Raw genomic sequence first — 26737 nt, forward strand, 5'->3', positions numbered from 1 at the left:
GATGGCGGTGCGGACACAAGGTAGGGCGCCTAGGGTTCCTGTACACAGGCAGGTCTTGAGCACTGTGACTGCAGGACGCCTGGAGAACCCACGTCCAGAGAGGTTCTTTAAGGGAGGCCCCGCCCCCTCGCCGCCTGGTCCGCCCCATCCGCCGCCATGATCTGCCTGGTGCTGACCATCTTCGCAAACCTCTTTCCCGCAGGTGAGCACCTAGGCGAGGTGGGGGCGGTGCCGGGCCGGGGGCGCGTGGTGGAGCATGCCTGAAGCCATTACTCCTGCAGCCTACAGCGGCGTGAACGAGCGCACGTTCTTGGCGGTGAAGCCTGACGGCGTGCAGCGGCGGCTGGTGGGCGAGATCGTGCGTCGCTTTGAGAGGAAGGGCTTCAAGCTGGTGGCACTGAAGCTAGTGCAGGTGTGGGCGCGCAAAGGAGCAGGCGGACCCCGGAAGGGAATCGGGCGGGTCTACTGTCGGGGCCCTAGTACAGGTAGCTATCCCTCCCCTAGGCCTCTGAGGAGTTACTGCGGGAGCATTATGTCGAGCTGCGTGAGAGACCTTTTTACAGCCGACTAGTTAAATACATGCGCTCTGGTCCTGTGGTGGCCATGGTGAGTTTTCGGTCACCTGCAAGGGGAGGGCAAAGACTGGGAAGCTCTTATGGCGCTGACAGTAGCCCCCGCAGGTGTGGCAAGGGCTGGACGTCGTGCGTGCTTCTCGGGCCCTCATAGGGGCCACTGACCCAGGAGATGCCATGCCTGGCACGATCCGTGGGGATTTCTGCGTGGAAGTTGGCAAGTAAGTCCTATCATCCTCCCTGGCCACCCCTCACCCTTCCCCTCCTTGCTCACTTGCCATTCTCGCACAGGAATGTGATTCATGGCAGTGACTCGGTGGAAAGTGCTCATAGAGAGATCGCTCTTTGGTTCCGTGAGGATGAGCTTCTGTGCTGGGAGGACAGCGCTGGGCACTGGCTATATGAGTAGATTTACTGAAGCCAGCATTACCAACCTGGAGGTCGTTGGTCTTCTGTGATCTTCACAGAGCTCAGCAGCAGCGATAGTGCTGTGTGGGTGCAGGTCCACCCAACCCAGTCTGTCTAGAGACTCCCACACCCCTCCCTGTTACTTCTTTTCATAATAAACTGCAGTAAACCCTTGTGTGCTGGTGCAGTTTCAAGACAAAATCAGTGTTGAGACATTTATTACATACACAGCAGATATGTGAGTTCACTTGCAAGGCCAAAGCCTGAGGAGAGTTGCATTGGCCCCTTCCTCCAGTTGCACCCACCCAGCTAACCCCAGTCACTTCACACTCCTGTGGGAACAGACAAGGGACATACATCACAGTGGAGAGGTGGCAGGGTGGTGGGGAGAAGCCTGCAGCTGCACATTGCTGCAGCTTATCATGGCCAGATGGGCTCAGGGGCAGGGCCCCTGGATCTGTGCTTCTCTGCGTGGGGAGAGGGCAGTAGAGGCCAACTGACTCTAATCAGTGCCCCTGGAAGAGTAAGGCCAGGGCCAGGGCAGCACCTGTTTCCATACACTTGCTTACGATTGTGCCCATCCTGGCCTGTCCTCAGCTCTTCTGGCCTCTGCCTTGGCAGCCTCTTGTCAGTTGCTCTCCAAGGGAGCAGGCCACAGCCGGCAACCCTAGGCACTTAGTACGTGTCCAGGAGCTGGGCTCCTTGGAGCCCTGTGCAGGAGGCAGGCCCTGGGAACACACCATCCTCCACTAACCTGAGGCTGAGCTCGCATCCTAGGACTGACTCTGGGGAGACCAGGGCCACCCTTCTTCCTGAGGCCTGTGCCTGCCCTGGCAGCCTGAGAAATTCTACCCTTGGGACTTCTGGGAAGGGAAGGGCACTAGGGTCTTGTTCCTCCAAGGTAAATCTTGTGCCCAGGAAGAATCAAGGGGACACTGGTCTGTGAGGGGCTGGACAGTCCAGCTCCCTTGGGTTAATGGGTATTTGTCATTGAAGCAGCTGCCCCAGGGAGGCTGGCCCTGAGCGTTCATGCCAGGTTCCCAGGTAAGACCCAGACTGGAGGCCAAGGGAATGTAAGTTTGGAAATGGGAAAAGCCCAGAGAAGGCCGGCTGAGGTCCAGAATCTGGGCAGCCCTAACCTTGCTTCTGCGCAGAGGATGGTGGCTAGGCCTGGGTCCCTCAGGGAGAGCAAAGGTTTAGGAATCAGGAATCAGGAACCCCTTCCTCAGGGCTGCATGCAAAGCAAATAGACTTGGGGAAGACTAGGCAGTATGAGGCTATGAGGCTCTTGCTCCTGCCAGGACTAATCAGGCGGGAGTGGAGCTAGGGCCACCTGTAGGGGCTGCCTATAGCCATTTTGGTCCTGCCTTGCCCTGAGGGGACCCTGGGACTTCATGTTGGGCTGGGTGTTGTCCAGGGCCAGGAGCTGCTGGAAAGAGGGTGTCCCAGAGGCTTTCTCCTCCCTGATGGGAAAGACATTTGCTCCTGCCTCACTCCCCAAAACCTGCTTCACCCGTCTCTTAACAGCTGGGGGCTGGACCTCAGGCAAAAGCTGCAAGTTGAGAGGTTAAAAGGGGATGGACGAACCTTGCTGCCCCAAGGAACAGGCAGGGGGTCAGGCAGGTAGGGTCTTATGTACAGTTGGCATCAGGCAGGGCAGGGTCTCACTCAGGGGTGTAGGACACTTGCCACACGATGATGTGGCTGCGTTCAGCCTTGGACAACACAGGCTTCGTCTGGTTCACATCCCCAGCACCTTCCTCAGTTTCATCATCCTCTCCATCCCCTGGAGAATTGGCAGCCATGAAGAGGACTCCCACATGCCCACAGCAGGCCCCACCTCTAGTCTGTGCCTACTTACCAATGCGGAAGTCGATGTAGCCTTCACCACCACTCAGCACCAGTGCATTCTTCAACTTCTGGCCTTCAGTATCTGCAGCAGGTGCAGCAGGCCCAGGGCCCTCTGATGGGCTGTCTAGCACACTGCCATTGAGAGTGGCCAGCACATTTCCTGTCATGGGCAGAGGTATCTCAGGACCATGGCCTCTTATAAAGGTTATAGCTGTGCTACTATAGCACAGAGGGCAAAGTGGGTTAAGATCATCTATGTACCTGGCACAGAGACAAAGAATTTGACAGCATCACGGTGCCCATGGAAGCAGAGCTGAGCCTGAGCCATGGAGCAGTAGGGAATGAAACTACTGGCTGCCTTGTCACTGCTGTCGTCCCCATACACGTGGATGATGCCCCCTGGGCGGGTTCCCTCCCCAGATGTTGGGGATGTCTTGTTGGCTGGGAAAACAGGACAGGAGGATAGGACCACTTTATTTTCAGCAGGCAGCTGGAGAAGGTGAGTATGGGGGCATAGCAAATGCTTTAGGCTACAAGTGGGCAAGTGCTGAGGACTTACCTCGGAGCCCCAAGAGCTGGCCTCGATGTAGGACTACAGCTGGGGGGAGAAAGGAAGGCTGAGCTTGGCCAGAGAGGTGGCTTCCCAGCCCACCTACTCTGGGAACTCTTTAGCATAGCTGCTGTTTTCTTGATAGGGTGTCCTCTAGGGTTGGGAACTTACTCTCAGTCAAGGGGATGGAGATGACAACGCCGTTGCCAGTGCCCACCCACAGACGGTTGCCTGCAATGAGTAGGGCTGTGATGCGCACAAAGGAGAAGCCCAGCTTGCCAGTACCTGGTGGGATAGGAAGAGGGGTCAGTGATGGGTGCCTCAGGTTTGTTACCCAGCACATCTTCTAAAATAACATCTTTCTTTTTTTAATTTATACTGAGGCAGGCTCTCAGCCAAGGGTGGCCTCAAACTTGAACTGTGTAAAGATGACCTTGAACTCCTGATCCTCCTGCTTCCACCTCCCAAGTGCTGAGATTATAGGCATGTGCCCACTTCTGTCTGACTCACCCAGCATCTTGCTAACATAGGGCTCAATGTCCACATCCTGCAGGTGCTGGTGGGTGTGAGCATGGTAGAGCCGAAGGGTGGAATCCAAGCGAATAGAGACCCATACTCCATCACCGATCCAGGCCAGCTGTCGAACCTGGCTTTCCCGCCTTGGGTGGGCATCAAATGACTTCTATGGGGTAATAGCAGCCAGTCAATAGGAGTAGGTAATGGAAAGGTAAGGGCTTGCTGCGATGTGATGCAGGGTCCACCTTAATGACACACAGCCTGTCCCAACCTCCAATCTGGCAGAAGCCCCTCCCCACTCTGGGGGTTATTGGCTACACTTGCCTCAATCTGCATTGTCTTGGGCTGGATGACATGCACCTTGTTCTTGTAGCCACACCAGACTCGGTCATCCACAACAGCCATGCAGCGGATGGAGTGGTGTGGATGGCCCAGGTCCATTAGGTGGTAGTTGCTCAGGTCCCACTGGCCATCTAAAAGGAGGCCAGGACACCTGCTCAGGTCTGGCTAGGGTCTATGCTCACAGGGCTGATGTGAAGGACCCATTGCCAGGCTCAGGATGGACCCAGGGGCCCAGGAACCCCTAGGCTTGTCTCTGCAAGGGCTACTAGGTCTTACCCTCACCACGATGGAAGATGGCCAGGGTCCCATCTGCAAGAGCTACCAGCACTCGGCCTTTGACATGCCTGGAATGGTAAGTCAGTAAGGTAGGCTGAGGTTGCTGGGCACCTTGGGTCCCTGACCCCACCCCTCAGTGGGGGTCACATACACCAGGCTCAGCACCGAGTCTTTTAGCTTGATGGAGTGCAGACACTTCTTCCAGTTGGCTACTGCTGAATGTACGTAGAGCCTGCAAGAAGGCAGATGGGCAAAGCTTACATGGCTCAGCGAGCTCTCCCACCACATCCCACGTGTTGTGTCTCTGGCTTTACCTACCAGCCATTCTGGGCTCCTAGCCACATGGTGGGTGCAGCACTACTGGTGGCTGTTGAGGGCTCCCCACTTGGCTCCACTTGAGGCTGTACAATGTTGCCATCTGTCTCTGGCCCATTCTCACTGCAAGAAGAATGGTACTTGTAGTTGCAGTGTGGGTCATAGAAGCATATGCTTGATCCCAACTCACCTCTGCAATTCTCCCCTCCACTTATCTGATCCAATCCAGGAGAGCCTACCTGGCAGGCTGGGTGCTGGAGGGTGGGGTGGGTGCCGGGTCAGTGAAGACATGCTCTGTGAGGGGCCCAGGCCGAACTGTCGTTGCTTCTGGCTCGTTGGGACCAGGGTCTGGCACTTCTGTGGCTTCTGTGGCTTCTTCTGTGGATTGGGATGGATTGACCTTCCCATTGGCAGTGGCTGCCACATCCCCTGTGGAAAGAAGGGTAAGCCCGACAAGGCAGAAGAAGAGGAATGTGGGGATAGGGAGAAGACCATCCAGGACTTACCCTGCCCCTTGTCTAGTACTGGAGTGTCTCCTCGGGAGGAACAGTTGCTACGTGGTACATTGCAGCGGGTAGCACACCCTACCAGGGTGATGCCAGCCAGCACACCATCAGCACCTGAGTCTTCAGGGTTCACATCACTGTCTAGGAACATCTCCCCAGGGGGATAGTCACTGTCGCTGGCCGCTGGGGGAAAAATTTCCAGTCCATCAGTCCAACAAAGCCACCGCAGAGCTCCATTTCAGTGCAGGCAGAGGGAGACAGGAGCTGCCTGCTTGGCTGGCTCTGCTTTATCAGCCTAGTCTCCACACATAGCCATGTCTGACCCTCTAGGGACACACACTCTCAGGTTTAGGGTCAAGCTTATAGGTCAAAAGGAACTGAGAAGTAATGCTCTGCTCCATCATATCAAAGATCCTGAAGAACTCTAAGGAGTAGAGGCCATCTCAGCAAAAGGGTGAGGTTTCAAAGCGGAGAGCTTCAGGGCCCTCAGCACTTATCCTGGGGCTGGGCTAATAGGTCATGAGGCTCCTGCTGAGGGGTGAAGCCAGGACCTTTGCCTGTACCCTGGAGAGCTTCCTCCTGGACACATGGAGGGAGATAACTTGACCCACTGTCTACTCATACCCTAGCAGGCCTCTAATCCCTGCTTACTCAATTATCCCAGTCCTACCTGGCTGAAAAGGAAGCTACCTGCCTTGAGCACCGGTTTTGCAGGGCAGTCCACAGGCAAGTGCCTGCTGTTGGACAGCACCTGGCAATGGGAGCCCCAGCTCACCAGGAATGCTGGAGATACACAGGACGTGGGCATTGCAGACTGTGAACTGATCCACAACAGTGCCTGGTTGGTTGGCATCAATGATCACCACCTTGCTGGTGGTCAGAGTGCTGGTGAGGATCCATACCCGACTGGAGGTAGCATCTGCCTCAGGGACCTCCTTTGCCTGTTTCAGAGCATATCAGTGGGGAGATCAAAGCTGGTACCTGAACTTGGTATCAACATGAGTCAGGAAATCTCTGGCACTTCCTAAGATCTAGCCTTGAATATGGCATCAACGGATACAGTTATCTTCCCCTACAGCCTACAGAACCATATCTGGATGGCTCATCTCTAAGAGGAAGCAATGAACTTGGGAGAGGCTACTAAGTCAAGCTGTGTTTGTGCTCTGGGATTCCCTGCAAATCACTGGGCTTCTGTGAGCAGCCCATCCTGCTGCCTTCTACTCTGTATAAGATGTGCCTGGTTCTCCTGAGGCTGACCTCTGTTACCAAGGATAGTAGACAGACCCACTGCTGCATAGGCAGGGAGGAAACCTGGACTATAGAGAAACAGCAATGTTATCTTGGATGCTGTAGCCCCTGCTTCCTCTCATGGAGGAAAAGGGAAACACCATCATCAAGGTGTGGTCACTTTTAGGCAGAACCTGCAAGGAACTATCTAGAGACTTTATGTAGGGTAAAGCCACACTCTTGACCAATATACTGACCTTCTTCTTTTCAGGTGATGGATGGCTGCTTTTGGGCTCGCCTTCTACCTCCCGGTCGCAGGTCAGAGGGTCTCGACCTGGTGCAGGTTTGGGTCCACTGCTGGAGTCCTCTTCATTTGGTTTCCACCCACTCAGGTTGACACCAGCAGCACACCAAAGCTGCAAGGACAGGGCCATGGGTTCTAGGTCACTGGCTCCGTTGTTGCCTCCCAGGAGCTGCAGCAATGGAGACTCTGAGCAGGATCCTCAATGCTCACCTTCATTGTGGGGTCTTTCTCCACCAGAGGTCGGCAATATACAGGAACAGGTACATTTTTCATCCTGGTATCTTCCTGACCTCCATTGGGACTCAGCTGTAATAGAGCAGGAGGTGCTGCAGTATGAGGTCCAGGGAGACACCTCAGCCTACAGAAGCCTTGCTGTTGGCTTCTGGTATACAGTCATTGGCTCTGACTCTCCTGGCCCTCTGTGCTGATTAGTTTTTGTCAACTTGAAGAATCACCTCAATGGAGGAACTGCCTCCATAAGATTGGTCAGTAGGCATGTATGTGGGAGGTGACACCCTGGGCAGATGGTTTTGGGTTGTATAAAAAAGCAAGTTGGGTATGAAATGGAAAACAAGCCAATAAAACAATGTCTTTTCGTGATTTCTGCTTCAGGTTTTCATCATGATGGAAGTCTAAGTCAAATAACCCATTTTTCACCCAAGTTGTTCTGGTCAGTGTTTTATCATAGGCAACAGAAAGCAAACTAGAATACTCTCTGAGTTTCAGATCCACTAGCATCAAGGAGGAGATAGGTGCCTCCTGGCTCTGCACTACCACTGTGCTGGGCCTTGGTGATGCCCCTCTCACAACACCCTCTCCATACCTGGATACCACCCTCTGCCCCAAATACCTGCTTGTACTTTGCAGGCAGGCTCCACCCACAGGCCTGCAGCCTCCCATCATCATTGCGCACGTGTTCACGAACCTGGCGATACTGCTCCCGCTTCTGCTCTCGCCGGGCAGAAGAGGTGCAGTCACTGGGTGAGAGGAATGACAGGTTACTACATCTGTTCAAGGTGGGCCATCTGTGTGAGGCTGGGCACCCATAGTCCCACTGGTCTTCCTTGAAGTGTGCCATGCCTCACAGCCTGCCTGATTCTGCCCTTACCTCTTCTGAGACAGGGGATACTATTTGACAGAAGGTGACTTCTCTCAATTATGGGGTGTGACTCTGTGCTTAAGCGTTCATTTTCTGCTATGTTGCTGAACACGGGCTCAGACAGCAGCAACTGCAGTGTAACCTAAGAGAGGCTACCAGTTGTTATCCACAAAGGTGGCCTATTATGGCTCCTTGTGGCAACAAGAAGCTCAATCAAGTATCAGGATAGTACTCAGACCTTAAGGCCACACAGAAGAGGTAGTACTGTAGAACCCAGCATAGTCTTCAAAAACTAAGAGAATGGTCCCTAGGAACTGCAGTCCTGGCCAGAAGGCATTTAGACAGAGCCTGGGCACTAGTTCTTGCTGAGGGTAGTGAATCTTGAGAGTAGCTGTCATCTCTGCTGCTCTTGATAACTCCTGTTCCAGAGTGCAGCATTAAAAGTCTGCTCTCCAACTTCAAGTATGGAGTGGTTGGGCTTAGGACACCTGGCACCCTCCCCTTACAGGCTGGAGGAGCAGGGGCTGGGGACACCCACTCATCAGGGAAGAACTCCAGGGGTCGGCTGCCGGCTGAGATCTGACACATGGCATGGCTGCGACGCTGGCTGAAGCCGGCTGTGGTGGGTGACTTGTAGTGAATGTTCACAGACGGGTAGGACCGTTTGGCTGGAGGGGGGCTGGATGAGGAGCTGAAGAGGCGGCTGAAGCTGCCAAGGAGACAGAGATAAGTGAGCCATGTGTGGAGCAGCAGCAGGCTGTCGGAAGACTCTCCCACCCTAGAGCACCATACTCACAACTGCCAGATAGTGGACTTCTTCTTTTCCTGGACAGATGGGTGTTCCCTTGATGCTCTGCAGGGAAGAATGAAGAAGAGCTGAACTGATTGACTCTGGAGCACTCAAATTGTTCCTACCCTCTGGGGCAAGGAAGTGTGACAGAGTACAGCCAAACCCCATGGCCTACTATAATCCTACCACCCCAGCTCAGGAACCACAGATCCAACCAGAGCCATGAACTTGCTGGAGAAGTGCACACCTGATCATCTCAGTCCACCGCACAGCCTCCTGCAGTTCCATCAGCCGCTCCTTGTACTGATTGCGTTCCATGAGCACTCGGGCCATCTCAACCCTTGTGAAGCGTCGGCGCTGGGCCATGGGGATTTTGTCCTGCAAAGAGGAGAACATGGTCTTACCAATGAGGAACAGCAGGATAATCAAGCATATGTGGCTTCTTTCATGTCTACCACCTAGGTGGGGACAAGTGATGGTGAGAGTGGCAAGGGCATGGGAAAGGGTTCAGGGGAGGCCAAATGGGATTTGCCACTCTTCTCCCCAAAGCTGCACCCTGAGTTTGAACAGGATGAACTTAAGGGAGTTGAGAGAAAGTGCATAGGGCAGGTCCCTTCCTGCACACAGTCCCACCTACCCAAAATCTGCTCTTGCCAGTATGCAATAAAGAGGGTAGAGGCCTGGACTAGCCACTATTGAAGTGACCACAATCCACATTCTCAGCCTCTCCTTGACTATCCTGAGATAAGCTTTACATTGTGCCCCAAATGACTGAGCAGATAAGTGACTGCTCTGTTATAATGGACCCAGTCTGTTCTCCTGACGGTGCTCTGGTACAGGAGGGTAAACTGTGCTGGACTGGACCTGATTTTTGGGGAGTAGGAGAAGGTGCAGGCTCAAAGCTTGGTTGCACTGCCCAGGATGCAGATGAATACCAGCAGTGGCTGTTGCTGCTTCTGCAGCTTCTTAGGTAACAGAAAAAAACAGCTGGGATTACAGAAGGAATCAATGGGAGAGGGTAGAAATGTGAGGAGCAGGAGGACATGCAATGGGTTCAGAGATCACAAGTGAGAGGTGAGGAGGACCCAGAAAAATCAGCAAGTCTAGGAAACCCTGCCATGCCCAGCCCACCCGTGCCCACAGGTTAATAGTGGATATACCAATTCTGTACAGAGATAGCTGCTTACATCCTCCACCTCTTCTCTGGGCTCACGACGGGCGATTACTGCTTCTGACTTGACTCTATGGGATGTGGGAAAAGGCAGGCAGGGTAAGAGCCCTGCCAAATGTGCTCCAAGCCCAGGCATTTGGCTGCTCTAACCAAAATGAGGTGATCCACGCCCAAGAGGGAGTGAATCAAGCTATACTGGTGGGCAGGCAAGTCCAGAGCAGGTAGTTCCCACAGGCCTTCACTGGGATCCTACATTGGCCCCTCTCATTTCAGAGGGGCTAGAACCAGGGTGCAGGATTTCCAAAGACCATGTGGCTTTGACCTTGGCTGAGCAGAGGGCTGTGGAGCAGAGGTGTGGGGTGTTCAAGTAGCCAGAGGTACTTGATCAGCCCCACATTCCTGGGGAAAGAATGGGGTGATATCTGTAGCTGAGGATGTCACTACCATTCCCAAAAGGGCACATGAAGCAGTACATGGTGGGGACACAGAGGACTTGGCAGGAGACAAGGGCTTGGAGAAACAATGGACCTACCTGTCTAGACCCTGAACAGTAAGCACACAAAGCTACTAGGGGGCCTCTTAGATGTCAGAAGCAAAGGCTGACTTTATTAAGGACATAGAGGAAGTGGCAGCTTGGAAACCATGTGAAGTTCAAGTCTCTGGTTCGCACCTTTTCAGCTCTTCTTCAAGTTCTTTGATTCGGTTCTCCAGCTTGACTTTGGCTTGCTTGGCTGCTTCCAGCTCACCCTTTAGCACTTCCTGCTCTCCTGATAGTTGGTCAACCTTGGCAATGAGGTCATTCTTCACCACATTCAAAGCATTTCTTTAAAGGGCAGAAAGATGAGGGCTTAATGAGAGCCCACATGCACACTTTTGTGACAAGGACTTCTATTTGTTTTATTGGGAGACAGAGCTTTGCTCTGCAGCCCAGGTTAGCTTCAAACTCATACTCCTGTGTCTGCCTTTTGAATATGAAGAATAAAGGCCTAAGATACATCCTGGTCTAGAATGGGAACGCCTGTTTGACCTGGGCATTTAATGAAGCAGTCATCCTGACTGAAGGCTCCTTACAGAAACCTTTCTGAATGAACCACTCAGGAGTCTTATGGGTCGTTCCCACTAGAGGTGATGGTAACGGTCATGCTTCAGGGGCCATCAAGCCCTGAGTTGGGCCTGGCTGGTATAGAGGACTCTTACTTTGTCTCTAGAAGCTGTGAGTTCTCCAGCAGCAGGTTCCCCACTTCTTTGCCCATTCCTGAAATGAAAGCGGGGGAGGGAGGGGTGTTTGCTCTTAAGCCTCTCTAAATGGACTTTGTTCTATAGCACCTGCCTCTGCCACAGAATAACAACCTTCCTGGTCCTGTGCTTTGAGGTAGGAAGGGACGAGGGTTTGATACTCCCATCTGCAGGGTAGTTGGGCTGCAAATGGAGGGGCAGTCAGACCTGAAGAGGTCCTTGGCCTCATCTACAGCCAACAGGAAGCCCTGATCTTCCCTGGGTTCGCATTTAGAGCCCTAGGATATTCCTTCTAGCTAGCTCCTAGCAGAAATTCAGCTTTGTAGCAGGCCTTGGAGTAGCCCCTGTGAAGCCACTTCACTCCTGTCCCTTAGCTATGTCCCTACTCCAGCTCTATGGTTTACCCACATGGCCTTTCAATGCCACCCCCTGATGAACAAATGTTGGCATGTGACAAAGGACAGAGATGACAGTACAGTCCTCAGAGAAAACCTTTGCTCCACGGACGATGACTTACTGCAGTTGCAGCCTACCACGGGTTACATGCAGGTCTGGTAGGACCTGGCCTAGGGAGTGGGCTCAGGAAGCGTGGAGAGGGAGTGGATGTGAGAACAGGAGATTTTCATGGGGAACTGACACAGCCTTTCTGCCAAAAGACTGAGTTCTCTGAATATATACCCTATAATCCCCAGAGTTCCAAATTCAATCCCCAGGCTAGCCTTCCCCTATATTTTTGTCTGAAACAGCAAGGGCCCAGTGAAGTGCTGCTCATAGGTCAGCCAGATGTCCTCCCTGACACCCTTTGCTTCAGACAAGGACCTGGTGAGCTACGAGGGAGTACCAGGTGCAAGGTCCGCCCCGGCCCGGAGCCTCTCAGCAACAGACAGTGATTTACCCATGGTGACCAGCAGCTTGGAGGGAAGGCCACCTCCCACCCCAGCTGAAACAGAATGGAAAGATGGCACCTCACCCCAGGCCTGAGGTACCTGGAAACCCTGAAGCCCCACTCACTGCCATTGGCCCACAAAGCAAATGGCTCATGAAGCATGGGAAGATGTTGGATAGAGAGAGAAGGCCAGAAAGAGAAAAAAAACAGACACTTAAGCAGGGCCTTGGCCTTACCAAAAAAATCATCGCGCACTACGGGAGCATCCCAGTCCCACAGGAGACGGGCAACAGGGCGGGAGGAGGGAGAGAAAAGAAGCGTGTTAAGCCTGTGTAGACAGCAAGGTAGGAGGTGTTGGGGACCACATCTGGTTGGGTTAGAGTTGGTAGCAGAGGGAACGGGAGGGCAGAAGGCAGGATGAAGCCAGGGATTCCTGTAAAATTTTATCTGTGGGCAACAGAACAGACAGCCAGAGGAAACCACACAATGAGAAGCTCTGCCCAGGGGCTTGGCTGCCATTGAACACACTAAAGGACCAAAGGGCAGGTGGGCCTCAGAGCCTCCTGTGTACAGCAGTTCAGCCTGCCTACGCAGGTGGACTACACTTTACAGGGGCTTCATGACACTCTTAACTTCTAGGGTGTACTGTCTTATGTTCTTAGTGGCTCTGTAGATCCTTCAGAAATGGCCCTTAGGGGCCTTTTCAGGATTGAAAATGGGGGTATTATTAAAAGCCTGTCAGTGGTCAGTGGAGCAATCCCATCTGGGCATTTTAGGCAGTAGCAGGCTGGGAACAAAGCACATGGCTGTAGGGGCTAAGTGGCTTGGAGCAGCCAGGCAGAAATCAGAGGTCAGTGTGTATAGTCCTTAGCGATGGTCATCAGCAGGGGAAAATCCCATGTGTATGCCCCATCCCCTGCATGGAAAGAGGACACCACATGGAGACAGACCAAAGAGATACACACCTGAGAATTCCCCTGGGACACGTCCAGTGGAGCAGAGAGACAGGGAAGAAACAACAAAAATCAATTGGTGAATGGAACCAACAAATAAAAGAAATTCTTATTAAAAAGAAAAAAAGCACCAATAATTCAGCCATTCCTATACTGATGAACACAAAAAACAAAACACTTTAGTAGTTCCAGGATACAACACATCCCATGAATACAGAAACCCTCAAGGGAGTAACTAAAATGGATATCCCTTCTTCTCTAAGGGACCTAGAGTACCCAGTTATTGTTCAGCTCTGCCAAAATCTGTAGTACCCAGTGGTAGGCTAGTGCCCAGCAGACCTCAACAATTCTGTAAAGAGAAGGGTGTGTGTGTGTTGGTGAGTGAAAGATACGAAGGAGCCCCTCCAGCGTGAACAAGCCGTGCTGGCAGTGCATATAAGGAGGCCCTGCCACGTCACAGATGTGCACGGGGAGGTGGATTCAGGGGTCTCCTGTTCAGCCCTATACTTACAGGAATACAGGTAGGGAAAACATAACCTTGAGTGAGGGACAAGATGATAAAGGAGAAAGGACTCTACTCTAAAGAAAATAAGCCAAAAAGTAGTGTGTTTGTGTGTGTGTGTGTCTGGGGAGCATGGAGTGGTGTGAACAGACCTCCCTGGGTACAGGTAGCCTCTTCAGCACATATTACTTGAAAAAAAAAGGGGGGGGGGAACTACAGTAGGAAAACACATTTTTCCTCCAATAAATGAAAGAATTCTGTTCTGCTTGTATACTTCCCAGGGAAGAAAAGCAGCACAATTTAAATAACCAAAAAAATGTTTGTGGTATCCCTTTCCTCACTCCTCTTTAGATAAATATGCTATACTATCCATCCTCCCAGGCAGGTAGTGTGCTATCTAAGCACTTGGACTCTAAGCACTTGGGTGCTTTGCATAAGTGCTCATCACCATCTGCTCTTGTCGTATAAAAGGCACTCATTATTCTGTCCAGGACACATGGATACAGACCATCAGAGAACCTGTGGCCCATCTACCTGTTGTTCCATAGCTCCATACAGGGAGCAGGAGAGCACCACCTCCCCACCCTCCTCTACAAGTCTTTTGTTAATTCATTTTTACATTCATTTTTCACTAATCCTGAAGCTGTGGTTTTTATATGTGGTTGAGGTATCATCTATAATTTTCTAATTTATCCTTGCTAATTTTCTAGTGTATTTAATTTGCCTCAATAGTAAAGAAACACACACACTCTTTCTTGCTCTTTTCTTTTGTTCTGAGTGCCAGGGATCAAATTGGTTCCTGTAAGCCTATGTTCTACCACTGAACTGTACCAGGAGTGCATACACATACTCTTAATTATCACAGTCACATGTATGGACATATGATGGTTTTGGTAATGCAGAGACCTGGCTTAAGGAAATAGTCTTTTGAGAGATATCCTTTCTCAGCTCCACCGTCCTTATAATTTTGTTTAAATATTTGATCAGCCTAAAATTAATTTGTTTCATGGTATAAGATCAGACAACCATTTTATTAAAATATGGAGTGAAGCTCATTTTTGTCCAAACAGCTCTGACTCATCCTCTTACACAAGTGTGTCTACTTCTCAAGGATAGCTGTTTCTGGACATCTAGGTCTGGTGACTACACCGGGCAGTCTGCTATAGAAGGAATGAATCTAACCATAACACAACAGAGTGAGACAGACTGGGTCTGCATGTACAATTTGGATTCCCCCAACTAGAGGAACTGCTTGACTTCTCTGAGCATCAGTTTCCTTATTTGATCATGGGAAGTATAATCCCCTTACTACTGGTGCATGGTGTGACATTCCCAGCAGGCAGTAGGCAGAGGCTGGCATGGCATTTACTACTGCTTAAATATCCATTCTGTAATATGTGTTTTCTTCAGCATTTCTGAAGCTTTGCATGTACGCAATTAGTTTTTCTTTTTTTAATATTTTATTTATTTATTATTTATACAGTATTCAGCCTGCATGTGTGCCGGCTTGCCAGAAGAGGGCACCGGATCTCATTATAGATGGTTGTGAGCCACCATGTGGTTGCTGGGAACTGAACTCAGGCCCTTTGGAAGAACAGCCAGTACTCCTATCCTCTGAGCCATCTCTCCAGCGACCCCCTATCTTAGTATAGGGGGTTTTAAACAATAACTGGCATGTTATAGCTTGACTGTCAGCTTGCTTATTTATTTATTTAATTTATTTATTTTACATCTCAACCATAGTTTCCCCTCTCTCCTCTCCTCCTAATCCTTTCCCCACTCTCCTCCATTTTTAAACTGATCTTCTTAAAATAGTGTGTACCAGGGCAGATACCTTTTACAACTTTCAGTATTGAGATACATGGCGCTGAAGCCAGGCCTCCTGGGCAGGGGCCTCACCACTGTAAACCTAGCTGATGATCCAAAGTAGCATTTACCTAGTAACTTAAGACTGTGTTTGTAAGAATACAGTATCTCTCTCTCTCCTGACTGTGGGATGCTCAGAGAGCTGATGAAAATATAGCCACATAGGTTGCTCAGGTGTGCTTACTCATCCACTGTCTGTGCCACATCATCTTTAAAACCACAGATGCGTGGCTTCGGACACAGGCCAGAAGTGCCCTTGGGTGGGTATCTAAGTATTAGAGGAACCATACCCCAGCTCATTCCTTTGGAATCTGTTCACCATAGTAAGTCATTTGTCACTGTACTCACAGATTATATTAGTAGTGAGTCCTGACTGAGCTCCTTATGGACCTCTGACTTCCTATTTCCCATAAGGCCCTAACACCTAATACCAAGAGTGGGTCTCATGGCAACCTTAGCTTAGGGTGGTCACTGTCCCACATAAATGACAGCAGAGTTAGAGATGCACAGCAACACATATGGAGGGGTACATCTCTGTTGTGGCGGAATAGGACTCTGTGCCTGCCTGCAGCCACAGTGCCAGTTACATAAGCTCATAACCTGGCCACCAAAGGCACCTCACAGATCAACCCCTGTGCTCCCATGCATCTGAACCTGCTCACCCTTCACTTGATGGTGGTCTTGCCCTATCTGACTGTGAGATGGCAGGCCTGGCCAGAGCTGCTACTCCCTGTGGAGCAATGAGAAGAAGTCATATAGCATTCTGCTTAGAACTGGATATGGTGGCCTGTAGGAGAAGCCTGTCTCTTTCCCTGGCAAGTAGAGGGGTGGCCCTGGAGCCACCCAGGAATGGCTGCCATGGGTGTGTGCTAGAACCAGCCCCATATCCACAGCTTTTCCTAGAGCAAGGTGTGGGCTCTTTTCCTTAGCACTCAGCTGCTCACAAAGAATATCCAGTGGATACCAAATGCCAGCAGTATGTCTATGTGAATAAATTAAAAACCATAAACAGAGAACTTTAAAGAAAGTTCATACAAGGAAGAATTTACCTTAGTAATATTATAAAATAAAGGTCCTCAGCCCAAAGGAGCATAAAACTTTTCCTTCATCATAAGTAAGTAAATTTAAAAAAAAAAAAAAAAGAAAGAAAAAAGAAAAGACCAACAGAGCCCAAGTGTCAAAGAGTCATGGGTGGTAAGTTGTGTTTACCTAGGAGGTCGGCTCCCTCATCCACATCTCCAATGACCTCAGACCCTGCTGTAGACAGTTCATGATACAGGGAGTCAGTGTTGATGCCAAAAGCCTTGTTTACAATTCCCTGGGTCGGGCTGTGGATACATACAGAAAGAGCAGTTAGAAACAGCAGTGCTGTACTACCTGACAGCAACCCTCCAAGCTTGTGTTAGGGTCTGCAACTGAAATGTCTCCAAAAAGTGCAGAGACTAAAAGCCTCTGGGGCAACTTTAGGAAGCAGGCCTAAGGGAGGCCTAAGGGAGGAAATGAGGTTATAGAAGGTATACATTTGAAGGTACTAGTAGGACCCTAGCCCTTTCTCCATTTCCAGAACTCCACGAAGTAAGCAATTCTCTTATCATATGGCTCCCTCATGATATATACTGTGTACCACAGGCCCAAAGGTTAAAAGCTCTAAATTGTCCAAAGCTATGAGTCAAAGTAACCTTTCTTCTTCTTCTCCTTGGCTTTTGAGACAAGGTCTCTCTGTGTACCCTTTAACGCAGAGATGCTGCTTCTGCCGCCAAGTGCTGGGATTAAAGGCGTGTGGCAACATCACTGGCTAATCTTTCTTTTACTTATTTTCATTTTTTGGTTTGGTTTTTCTAGTCAGGATTTCTCTGTGTAGCTTTGGCTGTCCCAACTCTCTTTATAGACCAAGCTGGTCTTGAACTCACAGAGGTCTTCCTGCCTCTGCCTCCCAAGTGCTGGGATAACAGGTGTGTGCCACCATGCCTGGCTATCTTTCTTATTTTTAAACTGATAATTTCAAATATTTTTTAAACAGGAATAGGAAGCTAACTGATAGATCTGTTCAACGACAACCCTGCAGTGTGGGTATAGACATGACTGGGATATGATAATAATATCCTCCCTACCCGCCCCCAACACACTCCCAAGCATACTAAGAGCTTGACTGAAAGAGCACCTGCTTCCTGTGCGGTCCATTCGAGTTTCTGGACATACATCCAGCTCTGGGGTGGAGTCGATAATGTCCTGAACATCAGACCACTCATCACTGCTGCCCATACCTAGTATAGAGCACAGGAAATCCGGTGTCATGGAACAGCCTGAAAACTCCTGCCTTATTCACAAAGGTTTCCCAGGCCTGCACCTACAGAATTCACACTTCTTTCCTCCAGACGTGACTGTCAAAAAAGGGCTCGCTCCATGCTGGCCAGACGGTTGGAGGCTCCAGTATTATGGAGTCTAGGGAGGAAGGCCCATAGCTAATAGATATGCTTGCTGAGGGGAGATCCCACTCTCTGCCTGCACTGTGTGACAAAATTTGGAAACTGGGTCTTTATCTTTTAAGTTTTATTTGAGACACAGTCTCATGTACCCTAGGCTAGTCTTAAACTCTGGATCCTCCTGTCTCTATCTCCCAAGTGCTGGGATTATAGCTCTTCCTGCCTCCACCTCCCAAGGGCTAAGGTTATCGATGTGTGCCACCATGCTCAGCTTGGAGTCTGGTCTTTAAGGAAGTGACCAAAGTAAAATGAGGCCATGTGGCTCACCTCACTCAACTGGGGTCCTTGGGAGGTCAGAACAGACATACTGTGAGGACATAGGGAAGTGGCCCTCTGTAAGCCCAGAAAGGACCTCAGGAGAGGCTGCCTGTACCTTGGTCCTGGTCTTCCTACCTGTAAGGACAGCTCTTTAAATTGCCTACCTGTGGTATTTGCCATAGAAGCCTGAGCTATTATATTTGCTCAAGCTAAAACCCAAAGAGGAAGAAACACCTCTCACGTGTGGGCAGGAGAGGTGATAGTGAGCCTCTCATACCTGCTGGTTGTGCGCTGAACAGACTACATACCGATACTGACATTCCGCATCTCCTGGGTAACCTGGACTTCCATGTTACGGCTGTTGCGCTTCTCTCGGGCCCGCTTGTTGTTTTTTGTGACATTGCCATAGTCCCCCAGTGGCTGTAGGCTCTCATTGAGTGGTGTGACTGCTGCTGAGGGCACGGAGGATGTGGGTGTGTTGGACTTGGTCCCTGTAGTACTGGGTGTTGCAGCTGCCGAGGACTGGCCTGACTCAGACATCTCATCGTTTGGACACTAAAGCCAAACAGAGGAAGGAGGAAGAACATCATAGGCCATGGTGCTATGGCTAGAGGGGCTGCTGAGGCCCCATGGCTCTGCTTCTCTGCTACATGGCTACAACCAAACAATACTGTGCCTACCTCTAGAGTCTCCTTTTGGCCTAGTTACTCCTGAACAATGATGCTCACCCATAGCTGCCTCTGACTTCCCAGAAGCCACCATCTCACTGAATGGAACTTTCAGCTTACACCTGCCATAGGATAGTCCAGCACAATCATGAGTGATATGATGCTACACAGAGGACATGGTGGAAGACACAGTGGGTGACCTTTGCAGTTGCGGGCTGGTCAGAAACCAATGGCAGACTACCATGGAGCAAGGAGCTCTACCCAGGGATAAGAAAGTTGCTACCTGGCACTGGGAGGCCAGGTTGTGCTGTACACTAAATTACTTCACTACTATTCCCTTGTACCATTTCTAGGATACAATGCTTAATCCTGACTGAGGACAGTGGGAGACAGGGACTCAGTGTCTCTCTGACTCTGTGTCTGGGACCTCCACTAAGCAGATCCTAAATTCTTCTCTCACACATCAGCTGAAACACAGTTTAGCCCTGAACAGCAATGCAAATTCCGCTTTAATAAAATGGGCACTGGAGGAAACTCAGGCTCTTACAGAAGTGAGCTGCTAACCTTACAAATCTTGTGAGGGAAAAAGAGGCACTCAACTGAAGGGGATGAAATAGGAAGTAAACATTTTCTTCTTGTGCGCTTTCCTGATAAAAACTGTTCACTTTCTTAAGATTCCTGTTAAATAATACTGACAAATGTATATGACATGTGACTCTGAGTAGGTGCCCTGGTCATTCCAGGCAGTGGATTTTCTTCAGATCCCTTTGCTTCTCTGTTGTGAAGGCCAAGGAAGACACTAAACATATCACGTATGCACTGTACTGGGTTTTAGAGTTGTCTTCCAGAGAGAGGGCATGCCTTTTAGAAGAGTGTCTGTTGGTGAGGAGGCTCACAAGGGAGTAGCAAGGAAAACGAAGTATATGACTCTGTATAGAGATGGGTAAATGCAGAGATATGAACTGAACAGTATACACCTGGGTCTTGGAGGTCAGAGCTGGTTCTGTGGATGATACTGTTCAACTTACTGGATCACTGCCAGGCCCTAGCACGAGTCTATCAGTACTGGACATAGTCACGTCTTCAAAAATCAAGTTCTGGCTTTATCTAACAAGCTGCTTTATTTCTAGATAAGCAATTGTGTAGGTGATGCTGGGCAGAGAAGGACAGTTCTCTTGTCAGAATTCAGTGGTGTTCCTGGAATCAAGTGAGTTGTGGCCAAGGATGCTGTTCTGTCTCCTACAGTGGCTAGGATGGGCTGCAGACAAACATAATTCAGTGCTAGCCAGCAGTGCTGAGGCAAAAACCCTTACACCAGCACACAGTCCAGCGATCTTAAAAAGGGCTCTGTAACAAAATTCTCAATTGTTTCTGCATCCAGCTTCTGCCCAATATGATAAGGGAGAAACATTTTTTTTCCTTCACCTTCTTTTGAGTGCTGAAAGAGGTGAGCATGATTTACATGAAGCCTTTTGAGACTTATGCTTGCCTCTCTTCAGAGTCATCAGGCATTTCGGATGTAGACTTCTGCTGCTGCAATCCATTAAAGGGCAAAAAAAAGAAATTCCAAGCAGGCCAGGAAGAAGCAGGGGTATGAGTCCCACTCATTTCCAGACTTCTTTCCTCAGTATTCATGGTCTTCTGCCCATTGTGACCCTTTGATAAAAATGGGGGCATTTTGCCCTCTGGCGCCTCCCCCAGTGCCCCGGCTCTGTTATCCTACAGGGCCACACTTACCCAGGGGATACACCCCCCTGGCCACCACTTACCTAGGGCAAACCTCTCAACCTCCTAAACATCAACGGGGAGCAGTGACCTCCAAATGTATTGCAAAGAACCCACACTCTTAGCGGTCATTCCTCACCATGAGTAGCCACAACTGTTTGGTTAAAACACTACAGTATATAAAAACAAAAAACAAAACAAAAACAAACAAAAATTAAGAAATTAGAAAAACCTTAAAATTTGGAGCATGAAATAAGAAGAACTTAACGTAATTACTTTTAAAAAATAAGAAAAATCAAATAAAACATACAAGAAACTGAAACACAAAACATTGCGGTTTAAGAGAGAAAAACAATTTCAGACAACAGAGTAGAGACAGAAAAGACATAAGAAGAAGAGCTGGTAAAGCATGCATCTGAGTAGGTGCCTGGAGCCAGGTTGGGTCAGGCACAGGCTTTCTGAAGTTCTTGTAGCTTCTGGAAATGCTTAAGGGGAAGCCTTCTCCCAGGTCTGGTCTGAGGGAGAGTGAGTGAGCAAGTGGTGAGCATGAAAAGCTGGCATAATAGCATGGCTATGTCTAGATGGCCAGGGATAGTAGAGTTCTTAAGGGTCTTGCTGCTCTTCTCAGGGCACATATACTGGCAGGACAGTGGGACAGGGCATCAGCAACCCTGTCTTGCAGATATACTCATTGCCTAAAACAAGAGTAGAAGCACTGGGTCACTTCTGACAGAGCCGGCAGCACCCAACAGCCCCTGCAGGCAAGCTAGACACAGGCAGAAAGACAGTCGGCCAAAAGCAACAGCAGGAAATTTTAGAAGTCCTGGACCCCACATCCACCAATTCCAGAGACTCAAGAACATGTGTCCCCAGTTCCCTCTGTGGAAAACTTCACCAGACTCAGGGGCCCCTCCTCCACCCCAGGAAGGCAGTCTCCTTTACCTGGCAATGCTGCACCTGCTTTCTAGGCAATCTAAATACACAGGCCCCTGTATAAAAAGTGATCTGGAGTCCTGAATGAATAATCTGACATTTTCTGGGCTCCATGTTTGGGGTGCGTACCTGTGAGTGGTAGTATATCCCTTCTCAGCTTGTGGCTGAGGAGCTATGGCAAAAGACAAGTAGAAAAGAGCCCAAGGTAAGATCCATCTTATTATCTATGTCTCCTCCAAGCAGAAGCTCAGACTCTAGATACTGAAGGCATTCTGGCTGGAATCTAGTCAGAGACAGGCATGTATCTGGGGATATGTTCTGGTTGTAGTTAAGTTCAGCCTTAACTAACATGGCTTCCTTGGCTGCAGAGTAGCCTGGACTCACAGGTACTAGTGTGAGGTCAAACACAGCAGGAAGCTCATGCCTCCTGACACCCCAACTCTGTCCTTATCTCATGTCAGAGGATTAGGGACTAACTGAAGAAAAATAGCAAAGACTGGAGTCCCCTGGATGGACATGGGATACCAGCAGTTTAGGGACCCTCACTATACACACGGCTACAAAACCTGGTAGCTGGAGCTGGACTGCAGCTGGCCGAGGTCACTCAGGTGCCAGTGGTCCCCCGCAGTCACGAGCTTGCCCCCCATCTGTGCACGTACCATGCCATCAGCCAGGGGGAAGACATTCAGAGAGGTGGGACGCTCCTTCCTGCTGCAGTACAAGAGAGATAAGCACAGGAGTGGATGGTTAGATGGTGTTGTAAGAGAATAAATTCCATTTCTTGACATGGAGATACTGTCTGGTAGTGGCAAAATGCTTAAAGTGGCATCCTATACCCAGCCACTAAGTATCATTTCCATACATTTGAGAATTGTTCCTTAATTAAGATTCATGTATCTACCCCTTACATTATGCTCTAAATTAACATTTTTATTTAGTTTAATTTTTTTGTATATCATTGTTTTTGCCTACATGTACATCTGTGTACATGCATGCCTGATGCAATGGAGGCCAGATTGGTACTGGATTCCTGAAACTAGAGTTACAGATGGCTGTGTACCACCATGTGGATGCTAGGAATCAAACCCAGGTCCTGGAAGAGTAATCAGTGCTTTCAACCCATCAGCCACTTTTCCAGCTCCAGCTCCAATGTCAGAGCTAGTAAACCTAAAGCAATTCCAACAAGAACTTTTTCAATATTTATTATTTTAAAATTCTAAATATATGTGTATAACGTGTTGGTGCATGTGAGTCCAGGTGCCAGCTGAGTCTAGAAGGAGTGTCAGACCCCCTAGAGCTGGAAGCATAGGCAGCTGTGAGTTGTCTGATGCAGGTGCTGGGAACCAAACTCAGGTCCTCTGAAAGAGCAGTAAGTGCTCTTAACTGCTGAGCCATTTCTCTAGCCTCAACAAGAACTTTATTCTTCCTTCACCAACCAGTTCTCTGTGACCTCATAGGGCTTGTGTGGGAGATTCTCCACCTTGTATTTTGAGACAGGGTCTTCTACTGAACTCACCCATTGGCTAGACTAGCTGGCCAGCAAGCTCTTGGGGTCTGACCCCCACTGAACCATTTCCTCACAGCCCCTTCACAGGGCTTCTCCTTGTGAAGTGCTTTAGAAGGACATGGCCAACACAAAGAAACACTGCTGTCATGACTGCTAGAGGCTGTGAGGGAGGACATTGTTTGTATGTACAGATCTCTGCAATCATTTTCTGACAAAAGGCAGGTCCAGATCTAGATGCTGCCAATCAAGCAAGTGTGGCCACACACAAGTCTAGGCAATGCTACCCTTCCAGGGCTGCCTGTCTACACTGTTCAAAGCTGTTCAGACCCAGCATTAGTGCCTGTTCGTGCCATAGCTTCTGACACTGGGTGCTCACCCCTTGGAGACACGGGGTCTCAGGGAGCCATGTCTAGAGGGCTAACATACACACTCTGAATGCAGAAAATGTGTGTTCTCTCCTTACTGCATGAAAAATGCCAGGGATGAAGAGGTGGGCCGAGAGCAGGAGCACACTCAGGAACTGCCTGTGGCTGGCTGTTTAGCGTGAGAAAACATAGTCTGGGCAAGGGTCTCTTGGTAGAGATTGGGCAGTTAGTCTGTCCTGCCCAAAATAACAGTCTCTTGCAGGAAGGAGACCCCTAACATTTGCTGGGTCTTGACTTTGCTGTTTCATTTGTTTGTCATGGCAAGGATAGGCATGAAGAGGCTGTGTGTTTTGTGGGGAAACTTATGGGTTGGGGTAGTGGAGAAATGCTCAGGGCTGAAGTGTCTCTGGAAGACACTCTTCAATGTCTGGCTTGCATGATTCTTTCATCCAGGGCATGGTGAGCCTATGAGCATTAAGTGGAAAGAATTTAGATGCTGAGACACAAAAGAGTTGGAGAGTTTGTCTACTTGAACCTCCCTAGCTCAGCTGTACTGCCAATATCCCACAAGTGCCAGGCCTCTGGGCCACTGAGAGGGCAGCAAAGTCAGGGACTATGAAGGCAGCATAGTTCATCAGCCCTGCCTGTTATAGCAGGCTTTTTAGCCTCTTTAACCACATTTTGCCTCCCAAGGGGGGAGATCCTTGGGCCTAGTTTTGACCCCATTAAGCACTCTTACTCATGACCCTGGGTGAGAAGCGCATGTGTTCTTAGGCCCTAAGCTCATGTGCCCCTCCCAATCCTCTCCTCCAGATGCTACAGAATGAGAACAGGGGAGGTGGCTCTTTGTCTCAAAGGATGGAATGAGACACACACTGCAGACAATTAAATCCACAGTTTGAGATGTTTCTACTGGCCTGCCACCTCCCAAGTCAGAGCTCTAAGTAGCTGAAGTCAATGGCATGATTTTATCTGTGATGAAGGCAGATATTTCTTGAGTGTGGAAGAACATGGAAAACTCATAGAACTCTTGCTGTGCCAACTATTATGTGGCTATTCTGGGGTATCCAACAAGTCAGTACCTGCTCAGTCTTGTGAATATACAATAGAAGGTCATCAAGAAAACTGTGACTTCAACCAAAGCAATCACTGTCCAAATTCTCCCCCTAGATAACCCCAATCCTCACAGTGACCCTAGCACTGCAGTGGACAAAGACCAGCAGCCTTTACCTTTTCCTCCACGACTGGCGAGGACTGCAAGCAGCAACAGACACAATGGGCAGCACACAGCAGCGACAGCACAGAGGGCAGGACAAGAAGATCACATTAGAGAATGAAGGTCAGACAGGCTATTATCTATGCATGTGTTCATAGAGAAGGCACGTGCATGATGATGGTGAGATATGTGGACCCCATCATGTGTTCTCCTCTACACAAACAATAGCTATACATAGTATCTATAGGAACAGACACATGAGGTACGGATCCTCTGATCCTCGTGTTTTTGACAGAAGACCAGAGGATATGACTTACTGAACAGGCAGCAGGTGGGTGAGCACAGGGCTTATCACAAATACTTAGCACACATGTGCACACAGAATGAGAGCACAGAGACACATAGGCTCCTCACCCACATTTGCAGCAATGGTTCAAGAACAGCAAGTGTTGGAAATTCCACTGAGTTCATTCCAGACACACAGATTCTGAAAACCACGCCAGGAGTGTAGGAAAAGGACAAATGCCACACAAGTGGCCAGCAACTCAGACTCAAGAGGAATAAAGACTCTATCTATAAAGTCCTTATGGGGAACTGAAAAAGTTTGAGCTCAGAGAGGACCAACTTAAACATTCGACCTAAAGGACACAAAACTTCTACCTCAGCCCAAGGGCAGAGAATCAGCAATGCTGAAGTATAGTCCCTGCCTGTGACAGTACACACACTTGGGGTGGAGGAAGTGTTCTTTCTTCACCTCGACTAGCCCACTACTCAAGATAGTTGCCGTTAATGCCTGAGGCCCTGCACTACTTTGTTCTCAGCCTGGGTTTAGACCACAGGAAGCAGATTAGCTTCTTCTTAACTACTCTGTAATAACAGGTAGAACAGAATCTGTGGGTTAAGAAACTTCAGTGGCACCAGTCAGGGTGTTGAGAAGAGCCCAGAGGTGAGCATTAGCTCCCCCTAGCCCTTGCCCAGTCACCACAAGCCTGGTAACAAGCATTACTGTCCTATGCTGTGAAGACTAGTGTGAAAGGCTAGAAGTGGGGTCAGGAGACTGAGGAAACAGGCTGCTTATACCTTGGCCTTGAGTTGCTCAATGTGTAGGTAGATCAGGTCAGATCAGATCAAACACCCAAGGGTTTGAAATCAGTGAGCAAGATAACCCACACTCTTCTGGTCAGGCTGGAAAATACCATTTCTCAAACAGAAAAGGCCATGAAGGCTCTTGGGTGGCTTGAAAAAAAAGCCCCTCCCTGGCAGCCACCCACTATGGCTATCACTCTTATTCTTGGCACCATGCTGCCCAGAGAACACAAGATGAGTCTCCTATAGCCAGAGAAGACTCACAGATCCAGTTTCTCATAAAACATGTCAAGGGCATCCTAGTTCTATTAGGGACGAAAGAGCAGGCAGCAGCACCAGCCTAAGAGCCCTAAACTCCTCTTAGGTAGGAAGCATGCTTCCCACAGCCTGGTTGCCTAGAGATGGAGACAAACTGAAGACAGAGGAGAAAGCAGCGGTAGAAGTAGAGGCTCTGGACACCTAGCTAGTGTAGACTACTTGGAGCTATAGAGCCTACAGGAATACCTTGGTAGCAAGCTCCTGGACAGGTCTCCATCACTTCAGTAGACACTCATAGCAAAACACACCACTCCTGAAGCCATGGTATTTCTTTTCTAATGAAAAAACAGGCAACCTAGCCTAGACTATGGTGATGATCAGAGTCATCAGAGGTCAGTTTCACAGCCTATATATATAGCTTTGAACCCAGACCAGCTTTGACTGAGTTCACAGGATCCTAGGGCATCTATTTCTGCAGAGCCACAAGGCCTGCAGAGTACCCACATGTGACACAAGATGTTGGGTACATGCGTTCTGCAATCCTGGGCTTAGGTCACGTTGCCCTGGTTCCTGTGATACTCTGGGCATGTTTCCCCCAACATTTTCAACCACAAAGCTTCCAAGGAATTCTCTCTCTCTCTCTAAGACAGTGTTTTACTCCATAGCCTAAGCTATCTAGGATCTTAGTATGTAGTCCTAGCTGGCCTTTAGCATAAATTTCCTTTTGCCTCAACTACAAAGTGCTCAGATTACAGACTTGAGCCATCATTCCTGGCTCCAAGATGTTCTCCTGAAGGACATGCTAGCAGGAAACTGCTAGAAAGTTCTAGGATGCTGAATCCCTATACAAAGATGCCAAACCTCCCAA

The 26737-nt window shown here is 49.5% G+C and overlaps 2 protein-coding genes across 7 annotated transcripts in view; one reads left to right on the plus strand and one right to left on the minus strand.

The window, feature by feature from the left end:
• Nucleotides 1-37: 37 nt before the first annotated feature.
• On the plus strand, nt 38-1155 carry Nme3 (NME/NM23 nucleoside diphosphate kinase 3). Its single transcript, XM_055604493.1, has 5 exons — nt 38-202; nt 282-412; nt 505-606; nt 681-793; nt 864-1155. The coding sequence occupies exons 1-5, from the start codon at nt 157-159 to the stop codon at nt 979-981; spliced, it is 510 nt and encodes a 169-aa protein (XP_055460468.1). The 5' UTR covers nt 38-156; the 3' UTR covers nt 982-1155.
• A 26-nt stretch (nt 1156-1181) lies between these two features.
• Mapk8ip3 (mitogen-activated protein kinase 8 interacting protein 3) overlaps nt 1182-26737 on the minus strand; it is a 38188-nt gene continuing 12632 nt past the window's right edge. Inside the window, exons 5-33 of one of the 6 annotated variants that reach the window (XM_055604481.1) lie at nt 24540-24563; nt 22097-22148; nt 18420-18666; nt 17532-17634; nt 16580-16698; nt 13015-13026; nt 12286-12303; nt 11125-11182; nt 10598-10750; nt 9917-9998; nt 9004-9134; nt 8763-8819; nt 8505-8675; nt 7718-7844; nt 7078-7173; nt 6821-6979; nt 6112-6277; nt 5337-5519; nt 5070-5259; nt 4834-4953; nt 4667-4747; nt 4516-4583; nt 4222-4370; nt 3892-4063; nt 3553-3666; nt 3391-3429; nt 3093-3272; nt 2842-2991; nt 1182-2766 (exon numbers count right to left, since the gene is read on the minus strand). In XM_055604481.1, the coding sequence (XP_055460456.1) occupies nt 2645-2766; nt 2842-2991; nt 3093-3272; nt 3391-3429; nt 3553-3666; nt 3892-4063; nt 4222-4370; nt 4516-4583; nt 4667-4747; nt 4834-4953; nt 5070-5259; nt 5337-5519; nt 6112-6277; nt 6821-6979; nt 7078-7173; nt 7718-7844; nt 8505-8675; nt 8763-8819; nt 9004-9134; nt 9917-9998; nt 10598-10750; nt 11125-11182; nt 12286-12303; nt 13015-13026; nt 16580-16698; nt 17532-17634; nt 18420-18666; nt 22097-22148; nt 24540-24563 (3343 nt within the window). In that variant the 3' untranslated portion in view covers nt 1182-2644. Of the gene's footprint in view, nt 2767-2841; nt 2992-3092; nt 3273-3390; nt 3430-3552; nt 3667-3891; nt 4064-4221; nt 4371-4515; nt 4584-4666; nt 4748-4833; nt 4954-5069; nt 5260-5336; nt 5520-6111; nt 6278-6820; nt 6980-7077; nt 7174-7717; nt 7845-8504; nt 8676-8762; nt 8820-9003; nt 9135-9916; nt 9999-10597; nt 10751-11124; nt 11183-12285; nt 12304-13014; nt 13027-16579; nt 16699-17531; nt 17635-18419; nt 18667-20548; nt 20630-22003; nt 22149-24539; nt 24564-26737 lie in introns of those variants that run through there. The other 5 variants (XM_055604480.1, XM_055604478.1, XM_055604482.1 and 2 more) reach the window with 5 other exon arrangements.

Source organism: Psammomys obesus, unplaced genomic scaffold (assembly GCF_907164565.1).
Source record: "Psammomys obesus unplaced genomic scaffold, mPsaObe1.curated_primary_1811, whole genome shotgun sequence".
In the NCBI taxonomy this organism is placed as follows: domain Eukaryota; kingdom Metazoa; phylum Chordata; class Mammalia; order Rodentia; family Muridae; genus Psammomys; species Psammomys obesus.

Coding starts and splice junctions, on each gene's coding strand:
- Nme3 (XM_055604493.1), top strand. CDS start 157: ATGATCTGCCTGGTGCTGACCATCTTCGCAAACCTCTTTCCCGCAG. Junction 203..281: donor CGCAAACCTCTTTCCCGCAG/GTGAGCACCTAG, acceptor TTACTCCTGCAG/CCTACAGCGGCGTGAACGAG. Junction 607..680: donor CTGGTCCTGTGGTGGCCATG/GTGAGTTTTCGG, acceptor TAGCCCCCGCAG/GTGTGGCAAGGGCTGGACGT.